This window comes from Schistocerca gregaria, chromosome X (assembly GCF_023897955.1).
Source record: "Schistocerca gregaria isolate iqSchGreg1 chromosome X, iqSchGreg1.2, whole genome shotgun sequence".
NCBI lineage: Eukaryota > Metazoa > Arthropoda > Insecta > Orthoptera > Acrididae > Schistocerca > Schistocerca gregaria.
This window is the reverse complement of record NC_064931.1, coordinates 182,705,406-182,726,134: the sequence shown is the minus strand read 5'-3', so window position 1 is coordinate 182,726,134 and position 20,729 is coordinate 182,705,406. Positions and strand designations below refer to the sequence as shown.

Sequence of the window (20,729 nt, the reverse complement as noted above, 5' to 3'; positions counted from 1 at the left end):
ATTGTCAAGTATAGGAAAGGAAATGTATCGTAGTCGTGTTTAAGGAAACTTCCCAGTATTCGCCTTAAGGGATTAAGGGTAATCACATAATCGTTTTCACATTCACAATAAAGTAAACATGCTATAATACTTCAAATATGCTCATTGCGTATTAACTAACAGTGCAGTTACGTGTCTGACACTAAATAAAATACAGTCAGGTTAACACAATGGCTATCAATGGCTAGCAGAGACAAAAAATAACGTATCATATTTAAAAAAAAAACGCATCTTTTATTTCTTTCACACTGGTGACTGGTACATTTCCACTACCAGCAATATTAAGCGAAACATTCATCTCCGAGGTAAACGAGTTGAGTCTCAGAAACCGTACTAAATCAGTAGTTTTCCGTAGTTAGGCAACCGATCTAACCGATGTGGCCGACCTCTGCATCGAACACGCCAGTCTGCGTGTTTTGGATTATTAGCTACACGCAGAGCCGATCATTTTCAAGTCTTACGTTTCACTCAATAGCCGAAAATTGCAGAGACCATTTTTAAGCGAGTTCAAACTGCTACTTCCATTTGAGGTCACGGGCCATGATTCGCCACCCACTCCGAACCTAATGTTTGACTTTTAACTGAAATGTTGGAGAGTGATAAGATAATTGCAGATGTCTTTTTGAATCTCTTTCTAGTAGTTAATTGCTCAAGAGGAAGAGTTAGGTCTTTGTTTTGCAGATTTTTAACTGAGAATTAAATGTTTTCGTTGGCAACTGAACCGAATGGAATAGGGTAATTAATCCTACTTTCCATTTTTATGGCGTCATAGTTTTTGTTCCTGTTGATGATCTTTATGTTATCAATGATTTTTCACCGGAAAAGTGATTTCGAAAAACGTCATAGATGGGATATTGTGCATTCATTGAACTTTTAGGGCTCGTGTCCGGTTATCTCATATGATTTGTCTTCAACATAGGTTTATTGTTTACCAGGAAAGAAGCTAAAAATTCCAAAAGATCATCATTCTGGACAAATAGTTGCTCTTAAGAGCATACCTACTTTTCTAAATGTCTGCGACATTCTTGTCAAGGTATCGGAAAACACTTTCGAGTTTTGAGCAGCCGCAGGGAGCGTTTCCTTACTCGTCTGCTGTGACTAGTATTTACGAGAGCAGCGCACTGATTTCCATTTCTGGCACAACAGGAAAATTTCACCTTGACGAACCCTTTTCCCGAGATTTCACTTCAGTACAAACAACTGCGCATCGTTATTGAGTGGAGGTGCGAGGTTACTCTCAGTGTCTCTTCCTCTGACATTTCGGAGGTTAGTGAATAGGACGACGGTACTGCATAGTCGCGTCTGATGATGGACGTCATTCACAGTCATTTCACACGAGTCTAGCACATGGCATTAGAATACCGCTTGCATTTTGAGTTCGTGGCCAGTTTATGAAACTGAAGATTAGTATATTTTATAATTTACTTCCCTAAAAAAAATGGCTCTGAGCACTATGGTACTCAGCTGCTGTGGTCATTAGTCCCCAAGAACTTAGAACTACTTAAACCTAACTAACCTAAGGACATCACACACATCCATGCCCGAGGCAGGATTCCAACCTGTGACCGTAGCAGTCGCACGGTTCCGGACTGCGCGCCTAGAACCGCGAGACCACCTCGGCCGGCACTTCACTAAAAGAGCAAGTATTTATTATGAGTTTATTTGCTCTTTCGTAGATCAGTATTCAGATCATTTTCCTTCGTGTGGATCTGTTATTTTTAAATTATTTTTCATTTTATTTATATATTTATTTTTTCCGGAGAGGATTGGTATCGAAGCTGTCTATGTTAACTGAGAGTGTACATTTACTCATTTAACTCGGACAATTTTGTAGCCTTTGGGTCATCATTTAAATCGGAAAGTATATCTTACTTTTTCAAGACAGGCATATACACGTGCACTGCAGCTACACATAGAAATAAATGCAGACTGTACTAAAAAAATGCCCGTTAAAGGGAAGAAAATGAAATGCTATTAACCATTGGAATCATGTTAAACATGACAGTGCAATACTAATCAAGATTATTATGTAAAATATTTCAGTTGCTTCTTTTCACTTACCAAAAACAAACGCACACACCATTTCTACTCAGGGATTGTCAGTTTTCGAAATAAAACACTACGTAATAACGAAAAACAGCTCTTGGACAAAAGTTTAAAACTCAATGTTGTCTCACAAATAAGTGAACGATAAACATTAAGCATTCTGTAATAGTTGAAAAGACGAAAGTGAAGTAACTTGCATAATTATACAGCAACTACCGACTGTATGGCCAAACAAGTGAAGAAATTAAGTGAACATTATTATTTGCATATACCTTGATAATACTGCATTTCCAACTGACGTTCGATGAAAATTATCATCCTCGAGTTATGTAGTTCATTGAATTAACGAAGGCTTAGTACCAAGGAAAAGCAAGAAAACTATTTAGCAGAGTAGTTATGTATTGGGCGTTCACTGATTTTTAAAGCAATTTAATAGCAGAAGGAACAGAAGGTATTCATCTTAAATGGGTTCGTATACGAGCTGTTGACTTGTATTTGAAGATCTCAAGCAGTACCGCATCGCAGAGAATGTCAGAAATCATATCAACAAATTTTACGAGGGAATTTATTTCTTGAAATGCCTGAAATGCATTGTGAGCCTTCAATACATAGCTAAATGACGCATAAAACAATAAAATCTGCGAAGCGCGAGATATTTTAGATAAAAAAAACAGTAATTCATTCTCTACAAGCAATGGCCAATGTCTGATGTCCCTTTAGGACCGAGGACAATACAGATGGATCAGTGGCTCCCTTGGTCACAGTTTTGTCGAAGATACCTTCATTGCATTCGTCTAAGCGAATTCAAGGAAAACTACGGAAAACTTTGTTCGTGATATCTGGATGTGGAACTGACTGCACTCCACCTGGCTGAGAGCAATGAGTCACATTTCTCCGTTGTCTCGAGCATGTATTTTTCCTCACGGACTGATATTTCCATCACAATGCTGGTCTACTGGTTAAACAGAGAAATGCAAATCTCCGACAATATTTATTACTGAAATGACCTAGTCTCAGGTTAGAATGAATTAAGGCTTAGAGTGAAATATTTTAGTTTTAAACTTAGTTTTTCGTTTCAAAAGAGGAAGCTCTTACTGTCCGAAAACAGGAAGACTGCAGCATACAGTATGTGTGATGCATAGTTCCCTGTATTTAAAGCAGAAATTAATTATAATGTGCTGGTAGAAGACTTCACTAACGTGGAAATGTATATTGGTTTTTATTTGCATACGATATCACCAATTACCACTTCTTTTCATAAGCATCTTTTTCCGATCCGAGATTTCTGTCAAGTATAGGACAGAATAAACCTTGAGATGTCTTACAAGGCCAAACAGACAATTATCCTGTTGCTCTGGTACGATTTCTCTGTTCACTGTACTCTCTGAAGCGTTGCATGACTTGTTTTGTCGGGAAGAAGAAGGTTACTCCTGTTGCGTCTCAAAGGCCTTCAGAGTCCAGCAGGGACTCTACGTAGGTCTTAGCAAAGCCTTTGTGACTTCGGATAAATTATGTTATGCAGCTTGATTTCACTGCATGTCTTTTTCTACATTTTGTTTTACAATTTTTATAAACAGTTTGTTTCGGAAAAGATATGACGGAAACTTATAATACATTCCTACTTGGAGAACAGCACCAAATGCGAAGTAGGAAGATTAGGATTCAACATCCCATCGGGGATGAAAAGTTGTTTGAAATAGAACACAAGCTCGAGTTGGACAAAGGTACAATAAGATATCGGCTGTTACACCGTGAAGAGATTTTTGGAAACCGTATAAATGGGGTAGTTGGACGAGAATTCGAATGCAGATCCTCCCCAAAGCGAATACATTGCCTTAATCACTGCGCACCTTCACTTGATGTAGCCTACTAGGTTTTTATTAGACGAATGAAACAGGCTCGTGGACACTAGACGAATAGAGAATCAACTAAACACAGCATAAATCTAAATCTTCACACCAAAGAGCAGTGAAGTCTTCCGCATATTATCGAGCTTTCACTGCATGTTTCATCAGAGGCTTCTGCCAGGGAGAGTCTTCTAGATATTCCGAACGGGCTATGAGGTTCTCTGTCAAAGTATATAACTAGATATAAGAGGTCCCTCTTTCCCAAATATGTTGTTCTTTCGTATACAAAGTTCCACATGTTATCTGTCGACAGCAGTTACCATCAAATCTAACTTTGAAGAAGGAAACTATTTCTCAATGGATGGACAGAAGAAGTATGTTCATGTCGGTGACTTAAGGAAAGGAGATTGTTACGAAATATTTCTTAGTCTTCAACTATTTAAGGAAAGACAAACAAGATGAATAACAAGCAGCAAATAATGTGGAAAATTTCAAGCTAATATGTCAGTGCCCAAGCATTCACGAAAAAACAGGAGGCGAAAGCTACCCCTTGAAAACCTAGTGACTCCTGAAAATGTTTGTAGTATGCTAAAGCATTCTGAACCTGAAATGGACAAACATTTGCTAGACGAACTTATCCACAAAGTTGAACTCCAGTTATTCTTCTCCACCCAAAAGAAAATCTCTGAGTTTGTAGGAAAACATATCCCAGAAACAAATGTAGCGGAAATATTCTCAAAACAATTAAGCTGAAGTTGTCAGCTAAGTTAAATTTTGCTCATCAGTTAGTTCTTTCCATTAATAGCTGCTAACGTATTTTCAGAATTATACATATTGAAACTTGCCCGACAGAGTCTCTATCAGAGTGGCCGGAGTCCATTTCCGTAAGATTTTACTGGGTGTGTGACTGTGTCATGATGTGATAAAAACACCGACATTTTTGCTACCATTGCAGACAGCCTGTTGAACGTTGATTCCCGACGAGGCCTTATGAAGGCACCTGCAACATACCCGAAACTTCGGTAGTTTTCATACAGACGCGGTCAAGTGGTCAGAAGAAATCTATAGTAAAGAGCCTTTGTAGTCTTACATTAACGAAACGACCTCTCTGAGAGAGTGAATTTTCTTCACGTTCGCCATGAAAAATAAGCGAGTTATGTGACGTCTACTGTTACTGTTTACAATGCACGCGCCAAATGCCGACTTAACAACGAATATTGTGGAAGAATTATGCACTGTGCTGTTACTAGAAAATGCAGTCATAGTTTCAAAAAACAGACAGAAAATAATGTAATAGTGGAAAACAGGACGTCTCCCAGGAGTAAAAGGGAAGTTGGAAGTCAATGACATCGCCGACACGAAAGGTGAAGCAAGGCATTGCAGCATCAAAACTGAGTGCCACCTACCTCCGTGAGTTTCTCCTTCTGCAGCAAAAGGTCAGATGCAGTGATGCGCCTTTCTCACACTAACTGCGGATAGAAGCTGCCTTATTCGTGCTACGCACATTTTCTCCGCGGTTGCCCTCACGCGCTGTTATGTAATAACCTCAGCATCTAACGATCTTCGCTAGCTATGTTTACCATCTCCTGCTGCTGTTGTGTAACCAACACAAAGAGAGAAAATCAGTTATTACCTCGGCTGATGAACAGAAATTTTAATTTCGATAATCATACGTCGTGGTCATAATACATTGCGTGAAATGTATTGAAAGTATTACTCTGTTTTTACAATTATTTATTTGTTCAATGTGCTTGGATACTATGTGGGGTGTCTTTTCCGTGTGACATTAGCATCGCTTTACCGTTAGCTGTTCAATGCTCATCAAAAGTATATCGTTTCATTAAGTGTAGTGAAAAAGTCTTACCGCGTTTCATTTTTCTTCTTTATCTTCAGCCATTTTCTGTCCTGGCAGAGTTCGTAAGGATCAGAATCCAGCAAAACATGATTTGACCATTGCTTTATTTTTTATCCCGCTGCCTGTTGGTTTTAGTGTCCCACATTTAGTAGTTACCTTAAAGAACAAAAGCTGTGCTTGTTGTGAGTCGTGTAGCCTTTGTTGTGCGTTGTAGTTATGAACCAGAAACGTGAAACTGGAGAGACATTTACCCAGGCGAATGCAAAAAAAAAAAAAAAAAAAAAAAAAGAGACTGAAAACTGCTCTTACCCGATATACGTGGAAGTGATATTTGTCGTGTATACTTCCACATCTCACAACCCGTCGAATTCTATGCAGGTCTCTTCCCCAAAAAGACGTAAGAGATGCACCTACTCTTCGATTGCCGGTTACTTCTCACTAGTTGTCGAAAACCCAGTCAGTTAAGCTACGAAAGGGCTGATAGATTCAGCGAAGTGATCTTTGGCTGAAATACATGATGTAATTAAGAATAGTTATGTTCCTACAATATTTAAGAAACTACCGTGAAATTTCTGCGAACTATTTCGGAAATATGCACATAAAAAGTAGTAGGATAAATAGTTTCGCACTGGACACAAGAAAGTAGTCATGGATTGACTGTTCCACCTTGAAGGACGTTTTCAAACCATACCTCTCATTGGTCCGTACATTGTACAGACAATGCATGAATACGTGCGAGCTCGTGGGTATGAGTGTGCATGCGTGCGTTCTTGTGAGAGCGTTCATGCGTGTATGTATGTGTGAGAGAGAAAGGGACATTTATATTCGATTACATGTGCACAATCATAATATGTGAAGATGTTATCAATTCACCATCCAACACTTTCCCCTCAGAATGTAGTTAGCAGAAGCTATAAGCCTCTCCGCAAAGATTTTTACCAGGTTTGTTGTGTAGTGCCATATGATCTTCCATGATATTCCGCAACCCGTTCCTTCACCTGCAGTGTCCGCCTGCTTAGCTGGGCGGTAATGTCCTGGGTTCCCATTTAAGCGGGCTCGGCTTCGATTTCTGGCCGGGTTGGAGATTTTCTCCGCTCGGGCCTTGTGTTGTCCTCATTATCATTTATTCCTCATCATCGGCGCGCAAATCGCCCAATGTGGCGTCGACTGAAATAAGACTTGCACTTGGCGGCCAAACTCTCCCGGCTGGGGCCTCCCGGCCGACGATGCCATACGCTCATTTCATTTTATCTGCAGTGGTAATAACAATTCGTCTCCACTTTCATCCATCAGGAAGGAATGGATTATTTCATTTACTCTTGCCCCTTATGAACCTGCTCCCTGTTTCTTATATGAAGCCTGAAATCTTCCTTTTGTTCCTGGGTTTTCCTGTATCACAGGCTATAAACACTGATATTGTATTGATACTTTCATCGTTATTGGCGAACATACACTGATGAGTCAAAACATTAAGACCTCCTGCTTAATAGCTTGGGTGTCCGCCTTTGGAACGAAATATATCACTGATTCTGCGTATCAGGGATCCAACAGTTTGTTGGTAGATTTGTGGAGATATGTGACATTATATGTCTACGCACACGTTATGCAATTCGTGTAAATCACGGACTGCTGGTTTGCGTACGCGATGATGGGTTCCACAGGATCTACATCAGGTGAATTTGGTCGGCATGATATCAACGTTAGTTCACTGTAACGCTCATCAAATCAATGTAGCACAGTTCTGGCTCCGAGACACGGACAATTAAAGTGCTGAAAGATGACATCGCCGTTGGGGAACACATCAAGCATGAAGGGACACAGGTGGTTCGCAGCTGTCAGCGTGTCTTACATTACTACCGCAGGTCCCATGCAAGCGCAGGAGAATGTCTCCCGTAGCTTAATACTGCTCCCACCAGCCCGCGTCGGTTGCGCGCTGCATGTTTCAAGCCGCCGTTCGCCTCGATGATGGAGTCTGTGGAGGCGACCAGCGATCTATTGTAGCAAAAATGTGATTCACCCGAAGAGCCGACACGTTTCAATTGAGCGACGATCGAATTCCGATGTTCCCGTGCCCACTGCAATCATAACTGACGATGTCGTTGGTCGACATTTGAACACGTAGGACTGATCGGCTGCGTAGCTCCATGTTTAACAATGTACGATGAACGATGTGCTCCAGAAGTCTTGTGCGTGATTTTTCGGAAAAAATGCTACAGATCACTATCTATCCCAGTTTACACTGCAGGCAAGGCGCTCTGAAGAGTCGTGGACGTCCAACTATTTAGCGCCTAGAGGATGTTTCACTGTCCTTCTACCTCTTCCCGTAGATGCTCACGACAGTAACACGTCAATCTTCGACCGCTTTGCGTAATACACTACTGGCCATTAAAATTGCTACACCAAGAAGAAATGCAAACGATTAACGGGTATTCATTGGACAAATATATTATACTAGAACTGACATCTGATTACATTTTCACGCAATTTTGGTGCATAGATCCTGAGAAATCACTACCCAGAACAACCATCTCTGGCCGTAATAATGGTCTTGATACTCCTGGGCGTTGAGTCAAACAGATCTAGGATGGCGTGTACAGGTACAGGTGCCCATGCAGCTTCACCACCATACCACAGTTCCTCAAGAGTAGTGACTGGCGTATTGTGACGAGCCAGTTGTTCGGCCACCATTGACCAGACGTTTTCAATTGGTGAGAGATCTGGATAATATGCTGGCCAGGGAGGCAGTCGAACATTTTCTGCATCCAGAAAAGCCCGTACAGGACCTGCAACATGCGGTCGTGCATTATCCTGCTGAAATGTAGGATTTTGCAGGGAACGAATGAAGGGTAGACCCACGGGTAGTCACACATCTGAAATGTAACGTCCAGTGTTCAAAGTGCCGTCAATGTGAAACAGAGGTGACCGAGACGTGTAACCAATGGCACCTCATACCATCACGCCGGGTGATACGCCAGTATGTCGATGACGAATACACGCTTTCAATGTGCGTTCACCGGGATGTCGCCAAACACGGATGCGTCCATCATGATGTTGTAAACAGAAACTGGACTTATCCGAAAAAATGACGTTTTGCCATTCGTGCACCCATCATCGTCGTTGAGTACACCATCGCAGGCGCTCCTGTCTGTGATGCAGCGTCAAGGGTAACGGCAGCCATGGTCTCCGAGCTGACAGTCCATGCTGCTGCAAACGTCGTCGAACTGTTCGTGCAGATTGTTGTTGTCTTCCGAACGTCCCCATCTGTTGACTCAGAGATCGAGACGTGGCTGCACGATCCGTTACAGCCATGCGGATAAGATGCCTGTCATCTCGACTGCTAGTGATAAGAGGCCGTTGGTATCAAGCACAGCGTTCCGTATTGCCCTCCTGAACCCACCGATTCCGTATACTGCTAACAGTCAATGTATCTCGACCAAGAAGAGCAGCAACTTCGCGATACGATAAACCGCAATCGCGATAGGCTACAATCCGACCTTTATCAAAGTCGGTAACGTGATGGTACGCATTTCTCCTCCTTACACGAGGCATCACAACAACGTTTCTCCAGACAACGCCGGTCAACTGCTGTTTGTGTATGAGAAATCGGTTGGAAACTTCCCTCATGTCAGCACGTTATAGGAGTCGTCGCCGGCGCCAACCTTGTGTGAATGCTCTGAAAAGGTAATCTTTTGCATATCACGGCATCTTATTCCTGTCGGTTAAATTTCGCGTCTGTAGCACGTCATCTTCGTGGTGTAGCAATTTTAATGGCCAGTAGTGTAGTAATTCGTTCTTTGTCAAAGTCGATTATCTCAATGGATTTCCCCATCTGCAGCCTACACCTTCGTTAGGAAGATTCCCCGTCCGTGTGTACTCGGCTGACATACTTTCGTCAGCCCGTCACGTGCCCACAATGCCACCAGGCGGCATACTACGTCACGGTAGGCAGTGGTCATGATGTTTTTTCTTATCAGTGTAATGAAGATATTGGCAGGGCTATCTAGATCATCGCATGCAACAAGGAAATGAATCTGACCGGCAGGGTGAGTACGTGTTTTGAGCAACGTGTGTTGTGTTGACAGGTTCGGCAGCAGCGCAGTTCAAGTGCCCCGAGCCGTCCGGCTACTTCCCGGACCCTGTGCAGTGCGACCTGTACTACAAGTGCGTCAGCAACAGACCCGAGGAGCTGCTCTGCCCAGACGGACTGGTCTTCGACGACAGCAACCCTAACCAGGCGCGCTGCGACAACCCCAACAACGTCGACTGCGGCGACCGGACTGAGCTGCGTAAGACATCTCGCCTTCTGTGTCCGTCTCTACGTGTCACCAGTGTTGAATGAGTCAGTCAGTCAGTTCCTACCCTGCATACCTTCCATTAGGTTTTTTATGGCTACGTTCACTACTAGCACTATCGAGTGTGTGAAGCCACGTAATCGACAGAGGTGACTTACACGTTTCTCGTGTCCGTAGAAACAAAGCAGTAAGCGAATTATTGTTAACAACAGCATGAAGTGTAGGCAGTGATGACGTCGTTATAAGCAGCATGCGAAACAGCTTAAATGAAAATTCTGCAGGACAGAGGGAAATGTCATCAGAGTGCCGGCCGATGTGGCCGAGCTGTTCTAGGCGCTACAGTCTGGAAACGCACGCCCGCTATTGTCGCAGGTTCGAATCCTGCCTCGGGCATGGATGTGTGCGATGTCCTTAGGTTAGTTAGGTTTAAGTAATTCTAAGTTCTAGGGGACTGATGACCTCAGATGTTAAGTGCCATAGGGCTCTGAGCCATTTGAACCATTTTTTTGTCATCAGAGTGCTGGGGGGAGGGACAAGAGTGTGAAGTGACTCATCCCAGCAGAACAGTAATTACGTTAAGGGGAATCGGAATAGCGACAGTTACTTCTGTCTCGCATTGTTAACATTTACGTTCATTGATGGAAGGTCCTAGCTTATTTTAAACGACTGTTGGTGTTCAGATTGGGGGATCTTGTACATATGACTCATTCAATTTAACATTAATGTAGAGAAGATAACTTGAGCTTTAATAAGTGTGAAGTTGTTGACTTACAGTTCTTAACTTACGTTCAAAGCGCACTGTTTATGAAAAGGTTTTCCATTGTGAAAATTGCTGTTCCACGGTAATTATATTTGCTTTCCTACGTTCCTTTGTACAACGAAAGGTAGGCAGCCGTTGTAAAAGTACTCTTCACTGCCTTCAGGATTGCTTCTGAAGTGTTATTAAAATATGTAGTCCTTGAATGTAGCGGATTACCTAAAGGGAAAAAGAGCAAAGGATGAATTGTATGGTAGACCAGGATCTTTGTGAGGAAAGTAAATGACAGAATGTAAAATTTGTTGCCATGAACTGACTCGATGAATTACATGTAACTGGCTGAATATGATGTGTAGTGGTCTGGATGACTTCTCCTGTCAGTTATCTAATTTTCTGATTCTAAAATATTTCATCTCATGTAAATGAAAGGTGGAGGGGGGAGAAAGTAAAGGAAGGGAAGGGAAGGGAAGGGAAGGGAAGGGAAGGGAAGGGAAGGGAAGGGAAGGGAAGGGATGGAGCTAATGATGTCAGCTGCATCGAGACTTTTTGCGGAATCACTGGCGACGAATGAAAATGTGTGCCAGACCAGGGCTCGAACCCGGGATCTCCAGCTTACAAGGCAGTTGTGTTAATCACTGCGCCACATTTTTTCCCCCCACCTGGACACAGTGTTTATCACAACTGCGCAGGTTACCACGGCACGCTCCCCGTCCTAGGCACACACCCACCCAGCGTCAGCTACCTGCAGTCCCCATCTATGTCCTCCATGCGCGCTAATTTTATATTCCTGCTGGAGGTTGAAAGTAACTGTGTATCTGCACTGAGGTTTGTGGATTCATTGCCCATCGAGGTGAATCAAATATAAGAATGCATGGTGTCTATTCTTTCGGCTATGTCACGAATGCACGTTTACTTTTGAGTTCAGCGGGAATCTAGAATTAGCGAGCATGGAGGATATGGATGGGGACTGTCGATAGGTGGCTGCACCTGTCCGATAAAATGGACACCACGCATTCATATAATATTTCGTCTGTCGCCAGTATTTCATCTATCATCAATTTTATGATTGTCACGGTGGGCTTTGATGTAAAGTACAGCCCAACCAAGGGAAATGTGTGTGCGTGGCACAAGAGAGCAGCTCTGTGGTGTGAGGCGATTTTATTGTATTTTACTTTTTCTGGGAGTGACTGGTGAGGGGCGGGGGAGGGAAGGGACAGAAGGTGATGTTTGTGTACGTAGGCTACATGAAAAGTAGAACACTAGAAACTATCTTTACAGAGCCTATTTTCCTTTTTCCTTTTCTACGAAGAAGAAATACGGACGACTGTGACCTAAGACAGTCTAGGCTTATGTCCTCGTGTATTTTAAAAATCAGTCTTGTTTTTCTATAACATACTTCTTTCGGTTGTACTATAAGTTTAACTTCTGGAAGAGTAGGAGCAGTTAATGAATGGTACGAGAAACATGGAGAAGAAAGCAAAATTGGAAATAGCTGTGTAGTTGAGTGAGACGTAAAGAAGTTGTAACAGAGGTGGTGATCCTTGTGCAGAGGAGCCGAAGCCGTCAGAGGGCTGCCCGCGCGCCAACGGCTACTTCCGTCACCCCGACGCGCAGGTGTGCGACAAGTTCGTCAACTGCGTCGACGGGACGCCCAACGAGCTGCCCTGCCCGCCTGGACTCATCTACGACGACAGCCGCAGCACATGCGCCTGGCCCGCCGAGAGCCAAAGACACGACTGCACCAACAGCAAGAAGGGTATGCTCGCGCTTTCCTATTCTCACCGAAATTCCTGTTTGGGACACTGTTTACCGCACAGGGTCATTTTTAACAGTATAAGCCTAGCCTTTAGTGCACCCATATAAGGGTGTGGCCTCAGTTCCATAAGGATGAGATTCTTACTCTCACTGTGCTTGAATAATTAGTCTCTCCAGTTTATTTTGAATTAGCATGGATCAGTTCTTACACCGCTGACGACTGTAAGTAATATCCAACTCTTTTGATCAGCCTGAAGTAGGTCACAGCATTGGCAGCAGAGACAAACAGTTACCACATTCTGTCAGTATTAAACCCCAAGATTTCTATTTTATGTGTAAGTTCTTGGTGAAGAGTGTCGGTATTAAAATAGGTACTTCATTGATTTTCTATGCACTGACGTGATCCAGTAAAAGTTCCAGACATCCTGCGGCCGATAAAGCGTTTCACAGATCTCTAATTCCAGAATGAAATCATTACTTCCAGAAGTGCTGGTCTTGCAAGTTCCGCAGGAGAACGTCTGCGAAGTTCGGAAGGTAGGAGACGAGCTACTGGTGGAAGTAAAGCTGTGAAGACGGCTAGTGAGTCGTGCTTGGGTATCTCAGTGGTAGAGCACTTTCCCGCTAAAGGAAAAGGTCCCGAGTGCGAGCCTCGGTCCGGCACACCGTCTTAATTTGCCAGGAAGTTCGAGATCTAGAATTTTTTGTGACTTAGAGAAGAATAAAGCAATTCAAATCCAGATCTGAATATAGAAGAAAGTAAGATTAGTGTTTAAATTCTAGTCGACATCGAAGTCATTTGAGGTGGAGGGCTAACTTATATGTAGGAATCTGGGAAAAGAATATGCTGGTGGACTAAACAGTTTCGAGGATCCTTTGGAAAGGATATCTGGAAGGGTATTTGTACTGTGATTCTACATAAAATGTATCCATTGTCTGAACAACTGCACCACTTCATATCGATCTGATGATAGAAATTTATGTTTCTCATGTGTCTTTGTGGACGTTCATGGCCGGATACCAGGAAAGCAAATAACAGTCTTTCTCTGACAAATCTTACATTACTAAACCAAAGTATGTTTCCCTTTGAAAAATAATCAAGGTCTCCCATTAGTTACATAGACAGAGGTGCTGTATTTTCAGGCCCTCTTGAGGCATGTTTATCTCTGTTTTTCTTTTTTACTTTTTTCTGTACTAATGTCTCAACATTTTTGTTGTTGCTGTACACAGCCCGGAATATCCTACATTGAAAACTACCGAGGAACTAGTATTTACATTGCATGTGGTCTCCAAATTTGTTTGTGGTGTTCGTTAGACTGGTTGCCTGCTCTGTTTTATCCCCATATTTTACCATCATTTCAGCAGAGTTAAAATTTTCGTTATATATACGATAGTTGTCTCTTTAGTTACTGTATTGAGGTTATAGATTGTATCTATACGCGTAAATTTCGTCACATCGAGTCGGCAGTGAAGGATATAGCATCACTCAAGGGTGAAATCTTCAATCTCGCCAGTTGCTTATTGTGTAAGTAGATGAAGCCAGTCGAAATCCGCACTGTTTAGGTTTCAGTTTACAACTGACAATTACCAGAAAACCAAAATTGAGGATTTACGATACCTCCTTTGGTTCATAAACTATCAGATATTTGCTCGCATCAGTTTTTCTTGATTTCGCTTCCTCTTAACCATATCTATGTCAGAGAAGATTAAATGGTATAAGTCACAAGCCGGAGCAGTGCTACTGGGTATTGGAAGAATTGTTGGGTAGGGGACTGGCTGCCCCTCACTCCTGGGAGTTGGCCTCAAGACGTACGATTTCATGTTTGTGCACGTCTGTGGGTTCAGTACGAGAGCACGCCAGTCCCACAACATGCCTCATAGTATACATAAGACTGTTTTAAATCTTACATAATAAAAACTCTTACAGTAATGAGCGCTGTGTATCCCTTTTGTGCTTTACATTCATACGAATCACACAAAAGATGTCAACTACAGCGTTATGCGAGAAATTGACGCGAAATGCCACGAACCAAGCGTTTCTCAATGATGAATCAAAATCTGTGTTTTGGACGAAAACTATTCACCTAATTAACATGAAAGAGTATTTAAGCTTATCACTTTAAACATATTCGAGGTCTATAAAAATTCAAGTCAAGAAAACTCTTTCGGACATTAATTTAGCATTTTATTGTTACCGGTAGCCCTAGCTGCTAGAAATAACTGGAGCACTGGTTTTATTAGCTAATGTGACACATTAAAACTAAATAGAGGCTCTTGTAGAATGATTGTAGGTATAAATTCAAAGAAAAGTGCCATGCTACGAGTGCATTCGTCTGTCTTTGAGTTATCGACTTTTTATCACGGTTCTCTATAAAGTTTAGTTATTTACATTGTTGTTATAGATGAGCTGTGTAAGACCCTCGCCTAAGTTGCCAAACATAAGAGCTTTTTTATGTTAGCCTTAAGTGAAATATCCCGTGCAGAAATGGGACAGTCGAAGGCGACAGTTTACTTGGTCTTTGGAAGAAATCTCCGACGTCGTTACGGACCGCCACCGATAATCGGCAAAACTAAATATCCTGCTCTGTACTTCAGGGCAATTATACTTTTAGGGATCTGAGTATTAGGACCTGTGGCAATCAGGTCTGGCTTACGAATTTCAGAGCTTACAGCGATGGGCTACTGCAGCCTAGGATAGACGTCGCTTACAACCAAGCGTCCATTACCTAACTTATGTATTCACAGAAGTGCCTTTCCCATCAGGTAACACAGACTATAAGGCTACACGAATAGACGAGGAGTAACAAAAAGGTATGACTAAACTTTCACGAAACATTCCTCATAGCTAGAGGAAGGAAATATGTTATATGGACATGGGTTCGAAAACGCTTTATTTCAGTTTTAGAGCTCAGTTTCTACAACTCTTAAACACATTAATCATCTACTTTGAAACGAAGCCTCATCCGGCAAGAACACATCTGCACGAAAGTGAGGGTGGACACATTGTTGAATCAACCAGTAGCAGAAGTGTACCCGTGCCGAAATATCAGCTTCTGACAGTGCCTGCTGCACACTCTGTACATGGTGCGTGTACAGCAGGTTCTCATGTAGCGCTCCCCAGATACTCGTCTGGTTGACATTACTTGATGCAGCTAATGCTCTCACGCTGACACCAGGACAGCCGTCACCTGCACGAAGAAGTTCCCCCTCCAGTTGAGGTGTCCTCGTCTTTATAGGCCTCCCCCAGACTTAAACGTCCCATTCTGCCTATAATGACGATCATTTTCTTCAAACGTCCCCCTGTCGGGGCACCGTCCTTCTGGAAATCCCTCCCGATACAAAGCGGATCCCCACGGCCATTACCATCTGCTAATCCATACAGCAAATGGGCATCTGCCAACTCTGTACTGAAGAACTTCCATTGTACTGGACCGGAAACCAAGTCCGTGATGAACACTAAACGGCTGAGGCTACGTACTTGGTGCTGGTAGAGCGATGAAGTTAGTCGCATTTCAACACAAGCAACGAAGTGAGTCACATATCAACATTAGCTTCGTTCAATTGGAACAACAAACACCTATGAATTACAACTCACAGTACGTTATAACCAAACGTAACCAGGAAGGTACTATGAAGCTTGATCATTTCATGTAAGAAAACACTTCATGGAATGCTGATACGTTCTGTTTATGTGTGTTTCCCATGCTTAATTTGATTGTGAAGAGATGTACAAAATGAGCTCTAATGTGAAAATGGAAGCTTGTCCGGACCCATACAACACATTCTATTTCTATATGTATGAAGAATGTTTCCTGGATGTTTGGCGACACCTTTTTGCTACAATCTGTAAAATCTTACAAGATTGTCTTGTAAACAGAGAAAAGGAAAATAAAAAAGGAAACCAGTACAACATTCGTCACTAGAAATTTGGAGCACCACCAGGTACTACGACGCAGCAGTAGGTAGAGATCAAGTTAATAAGCAAAATCGACTCAGTGTCATGCGCTGTTCCTTCGACTATTGAATTTCCGATATACTGACGCACCTGAAAAATAATTGCGGACTCACGTCCGACATGAGCAGGGCCCTAATTTCCATCCGTATTAAAAATTCTCGTGGTCTCTCTAAATCTTATAAGGTAAATGGTACGATGGTTTTCCGTTAAAGGACCACGGTCGATTTCGTCTCATCCTTGTCCAATTGTTCCGTCGTCGTCGACAGGTCGTTAAACCCTAACCTTTCCTTTCCTCGCTTTCGTGGTGGCGTTAAGCTGTGAGAGAGCTCGGAGCTGTGTCTCATCTGCGTGCGCCAGTGATGCAAGCACTGCCGCCGTTGCTCAACTCCATTAATACTGTAGCCGCTGTGCCGCTGCTGCAATCGAACCCAGTACCGCCAGCTCACGGTCACGCCGCCGTGCTTTCGCCTTAGCAACGGGACCGCCACCGCTGCTTCGAGAAACGGCTGGCTCTGGAAACGGTACTTCCCTTCGCCTTGAAGCTTTATCTCTTTCCGCCTACTGAGCCTCTAGTGGAGCAGAACTCTATTTACGTCACACTTTCACCATAATGGAACACTGTTGCCAGTGTGTGACAGAAAACAACTGACTGATGTTGTTTGACAAGTAACCAAAGTTTTATTTTTTAATACAAAAGTAAAACACCAATCGAACAGTTCTGAGAACTCCTCGATTCGCGTCTGTTTTCGTAGTATTGCATTTTTTGGGAAATGTCTAGTGTCTGTTCGGTATTGATATTATAAAATAGCAGACTCTAACGGGTTATGGTACCGTGACTACCAACTTTTGTACAGTGTAACGGCTGTTTGCAGTGCATATAGCGGCTAGATTAGATGGAAGTGACTAACGGTTGTGTAGGACTGTTCTGTCTACACTTCTCCTCACAACTGTTGAAGTTTGCGTGGTGGAAACATCTCACAGCGAAACGTAATAAAGAGGTTGTTGCACCATCTATCAATTAAATCAGATTACTGGGAATTTGGTCTCGGGAAAGCACGTTTAAATCTTAATCTTTCTCCTCCTGCCATTTGTCGATGCTTCCAACCCTGTGAAAACTTCGCTATAAGGTCTCATCCGTGGTAAACAGTCATCAAATGATATCTGAGGCGCAGATCCGTAACAGAATCATCCAAAATGTGATTCTATAAGAATTAAACAATGCAACTCTCGTAAAAATTCCCCATATGAATGAGAGTTTCAGAATTAACTATAAGAAGTTAGTAAAATGGAAGGTCTGCAGGAACTAGAGGTGATTTCGTTGGCAGTACATGCTGAAGCTGCTGGAAAAATGCAGTGGACAAAGAATGCCGCTATGGAGACACCTGTGAATAAGAGTACAGAGAAAACAAAATACAGATACTGAGTAGATCTTTAAATCAGTAGGTTACTTAACGTGTACGTATATGAATAAGTTTTCGTCTGTAAGAATCAGACTATCAACAGGATGTTAAATATTTACCTTATTTCTCAAGTCAATGAAAATCTGCATAAATCTGGAACAAAGTCTTTATTTTCCACACTTGATCGCACTTATAGAACATCGTTCAATTGTTTTAGTACATTATGAACATTAGATTACTCTATTTTCCTTCCTAATACGATAATGTGACAGGTTTATTCCGTTTGTGATCTGCGCACCAGAGACTAAAGGGCGTAGGAGGTAACTGTGCTGAGGTGGCAGCCGGCTCAAGCGGGCAGAAGTCGTGGGTGCTTTGCACACACCATTTACTAGAGCGCGGGTTCCGTGGCGCAACGGCTAAACACGCTATACGAAACAGCGTGCATGTCACGAAGTTAGATTGCTTGTAGACCGTATATTCTAGATAACAATCAAAGACAGACGTGACAGATACATTTACACAACTTCTACTCGCTTAAACCTTTGATCCCTCCAGGGATGAAAGTCTCATTGCGCCAAAATCAAGCTGATGTGAGAACGTTTCTCAAACTAAATCTGCATTGTGTATGTATTCGACAGAGACGTGTTTCATCACAATTTAGCAGTGAATGACAGGCAGTAACGTACTTAATCAGTACATGACATAGCTCCAAAGAACTTTTCAAATCAGATTGAAAGGTAAGCAATATAATCAGTTTATGGCAGCCTACCATAAGCAAATCCAGGAGTCGTGCGCAGCAAACGAGGTGGGTTAGTGGTTGAGGAACTGCATTCGCTTTCGTTCAGATCCCCGTCCAGGTGTAGGCACTCCTTCGAAGAGGACAAGGCTGATTTCGTTCCCCATCCTTGCACAGTTTGAGCTTGTGCTCAGTTCCTACAGACGTCATCATCGATAGGACGTTAAACCCATGATCATCTTTCTTCGAGACTCTGGACAACTCCAAGCATATGACACACGTGATAAGGATTTTAATTTTACAGTTTCATATGTGGCATTAAAGAACAGTTCAGACTTCCTTTTTCAGCTTTTGTCTCCTTTCAATTCAAATTCAACCAAAGCAAGAACCACAAAGACAATACCTAGACATCCCAACCTCGGTCACACACACACACACACCTGCGCTCGAGCGTTACACTGCACTAGGGTCTCATCAATCGAATCCTGCTACACACTAGACACACTTCAACAAGAAAAGAGACAGATCCTAAGCCAATACTTGGATGCATGCCATGAGCACCTTGAAAATGAATCACAACATACAAATGAACGATTAGCTCTAAGTTTGAAAATGACATGTGTTACTTGTAACGAGCTGCTAAAATTCTGAAAAACGTTTGGGACATGGGGCTTCTATACGGGGTGATGTTGCTAATTGAGGACAGACTGAAGGAAACGACCACTGAGAGAATAAGGAGCGGAGAAAAGGCCATATGGACAGAAATTGGTTCCCAAAGGAGGTACACCCACTTGAAGCTGGAGATACAAGAACTTTGACAATGTAGGTTTCAAACACTGAAAATAAACATGCGAACACATCAGGGAAGTGGGAATATTCTGTTCGTACTATGGTTTTGTTAGCACGGTGGCAGAAAACCGTCGACACTGGCTTAGCCTCAATAATGTGTGGGCAGGGATTCTTGACGACTACCACAACGCTTCGCGATGAGTAATACATGAACTTGCAGCGGGTATCCCTTCCTCGTATGTTCTCATGTGTGCATTCAGCCTATCTCCACCTTCAAGTCGGTGTACCTCCCTTGCAACGCACTTACGGCCATACGTCCCATGAAGTTTGCTCCTTATCCTCTCATGGTCGTTTCATGCAGTTTGCCACTCTTTGACAAAATACGGTCCTTCGCCTCTGTTGGCTAAGGATACGATGGCTTTCTGGGTCCTGCACATAGGTTGGCAGGCTCCTCAGAGTGTGTTTTGCCTGTTGCAGACAAGCTGGACGACGGCTTCTCTTGCCCTGACGGCGAGGTGATAGGTCCGAACGGACGCGTGCTGCCGCACCCGACGTTCCCGCACCCGGATGACTGCCAAAAGTTCTACATCTGCCGCAACGGCCGCATGCCCCAGCGCGGCAACTGCCCCACCGGCACCGTCTACAACGAGGTCACCTTCAAGTGCGACGAGCCCGAGAACGTGCCCGGATGGTAAATATCCCATTCACAACAGTCCCACCCAAAAACAGTCACCTGCATCATATTTTAATGGCCTTACCTTAACGTTATTTTGAATGATCCACACTTTTACACACTGAAGATAAGCCGTACTCACGATTAATTTATTTGTGCAGAATTCAAAGTGACTAGATTTATTAGATGTTCCTCCGCATCTCATATTCTTTTTCTCCTAGTGTTAACGTGATTAGATAATAGGACTTCTGAGGGCAATATAACCACTTACGTTTCACATGAAACCCTTAGGGGGTAATTTCTAACTGCGCCAGGAAAAAAAATTCTTTCTTAAAATGTAAACCACGACTTAATGTCTAGTAAAATGAATACTCACATGTTAGTGAAGTTCACAACAAAATGTGAAAATCGCATCACAAGTGTGAAGTATAATGTGTAGTAGACGAGCCACAATGCATCGAAACTACACTCCAGGAAACTGAAATAAGAACACCGTGAATTCATTGTCCCAGGAAGGGGAAACTTTATTGACACATTCCTGGGGTCAGATACATCACATGATCACACTGACAGAACCACAGGCACATA

General features: G+C 42.8%; 1 protein-coding gene across 1 annotated transcript in view; it reads left to right on the top strand.

Moving 5' to 3' along the window:
• The window catches only part of LOC126297477 (protein obstructor-E-like), a 48,128-nt gene that overhangs the window by 15,253 nt on the left and 12,146 nt on the right, over positions 1-20,729 (top strand). Inside the window, exons 2-4 of the mRNA XM_049988351.1 lie at positions 9,870-10,073; positions 12,386-12,592; positions 19,946-20,159. Of these exons, the coding sequence (XP_049844308.1) occupies positions 9,870-10,073; positions 12,386-12,592; positions 19,946-20,159 (625 nt within the window). The remainder of the gene's footprint in view (positions 1-9,869; positions 10,074-12,385; positions 12,593-19,945; positions 20,160-20,729) is intronic.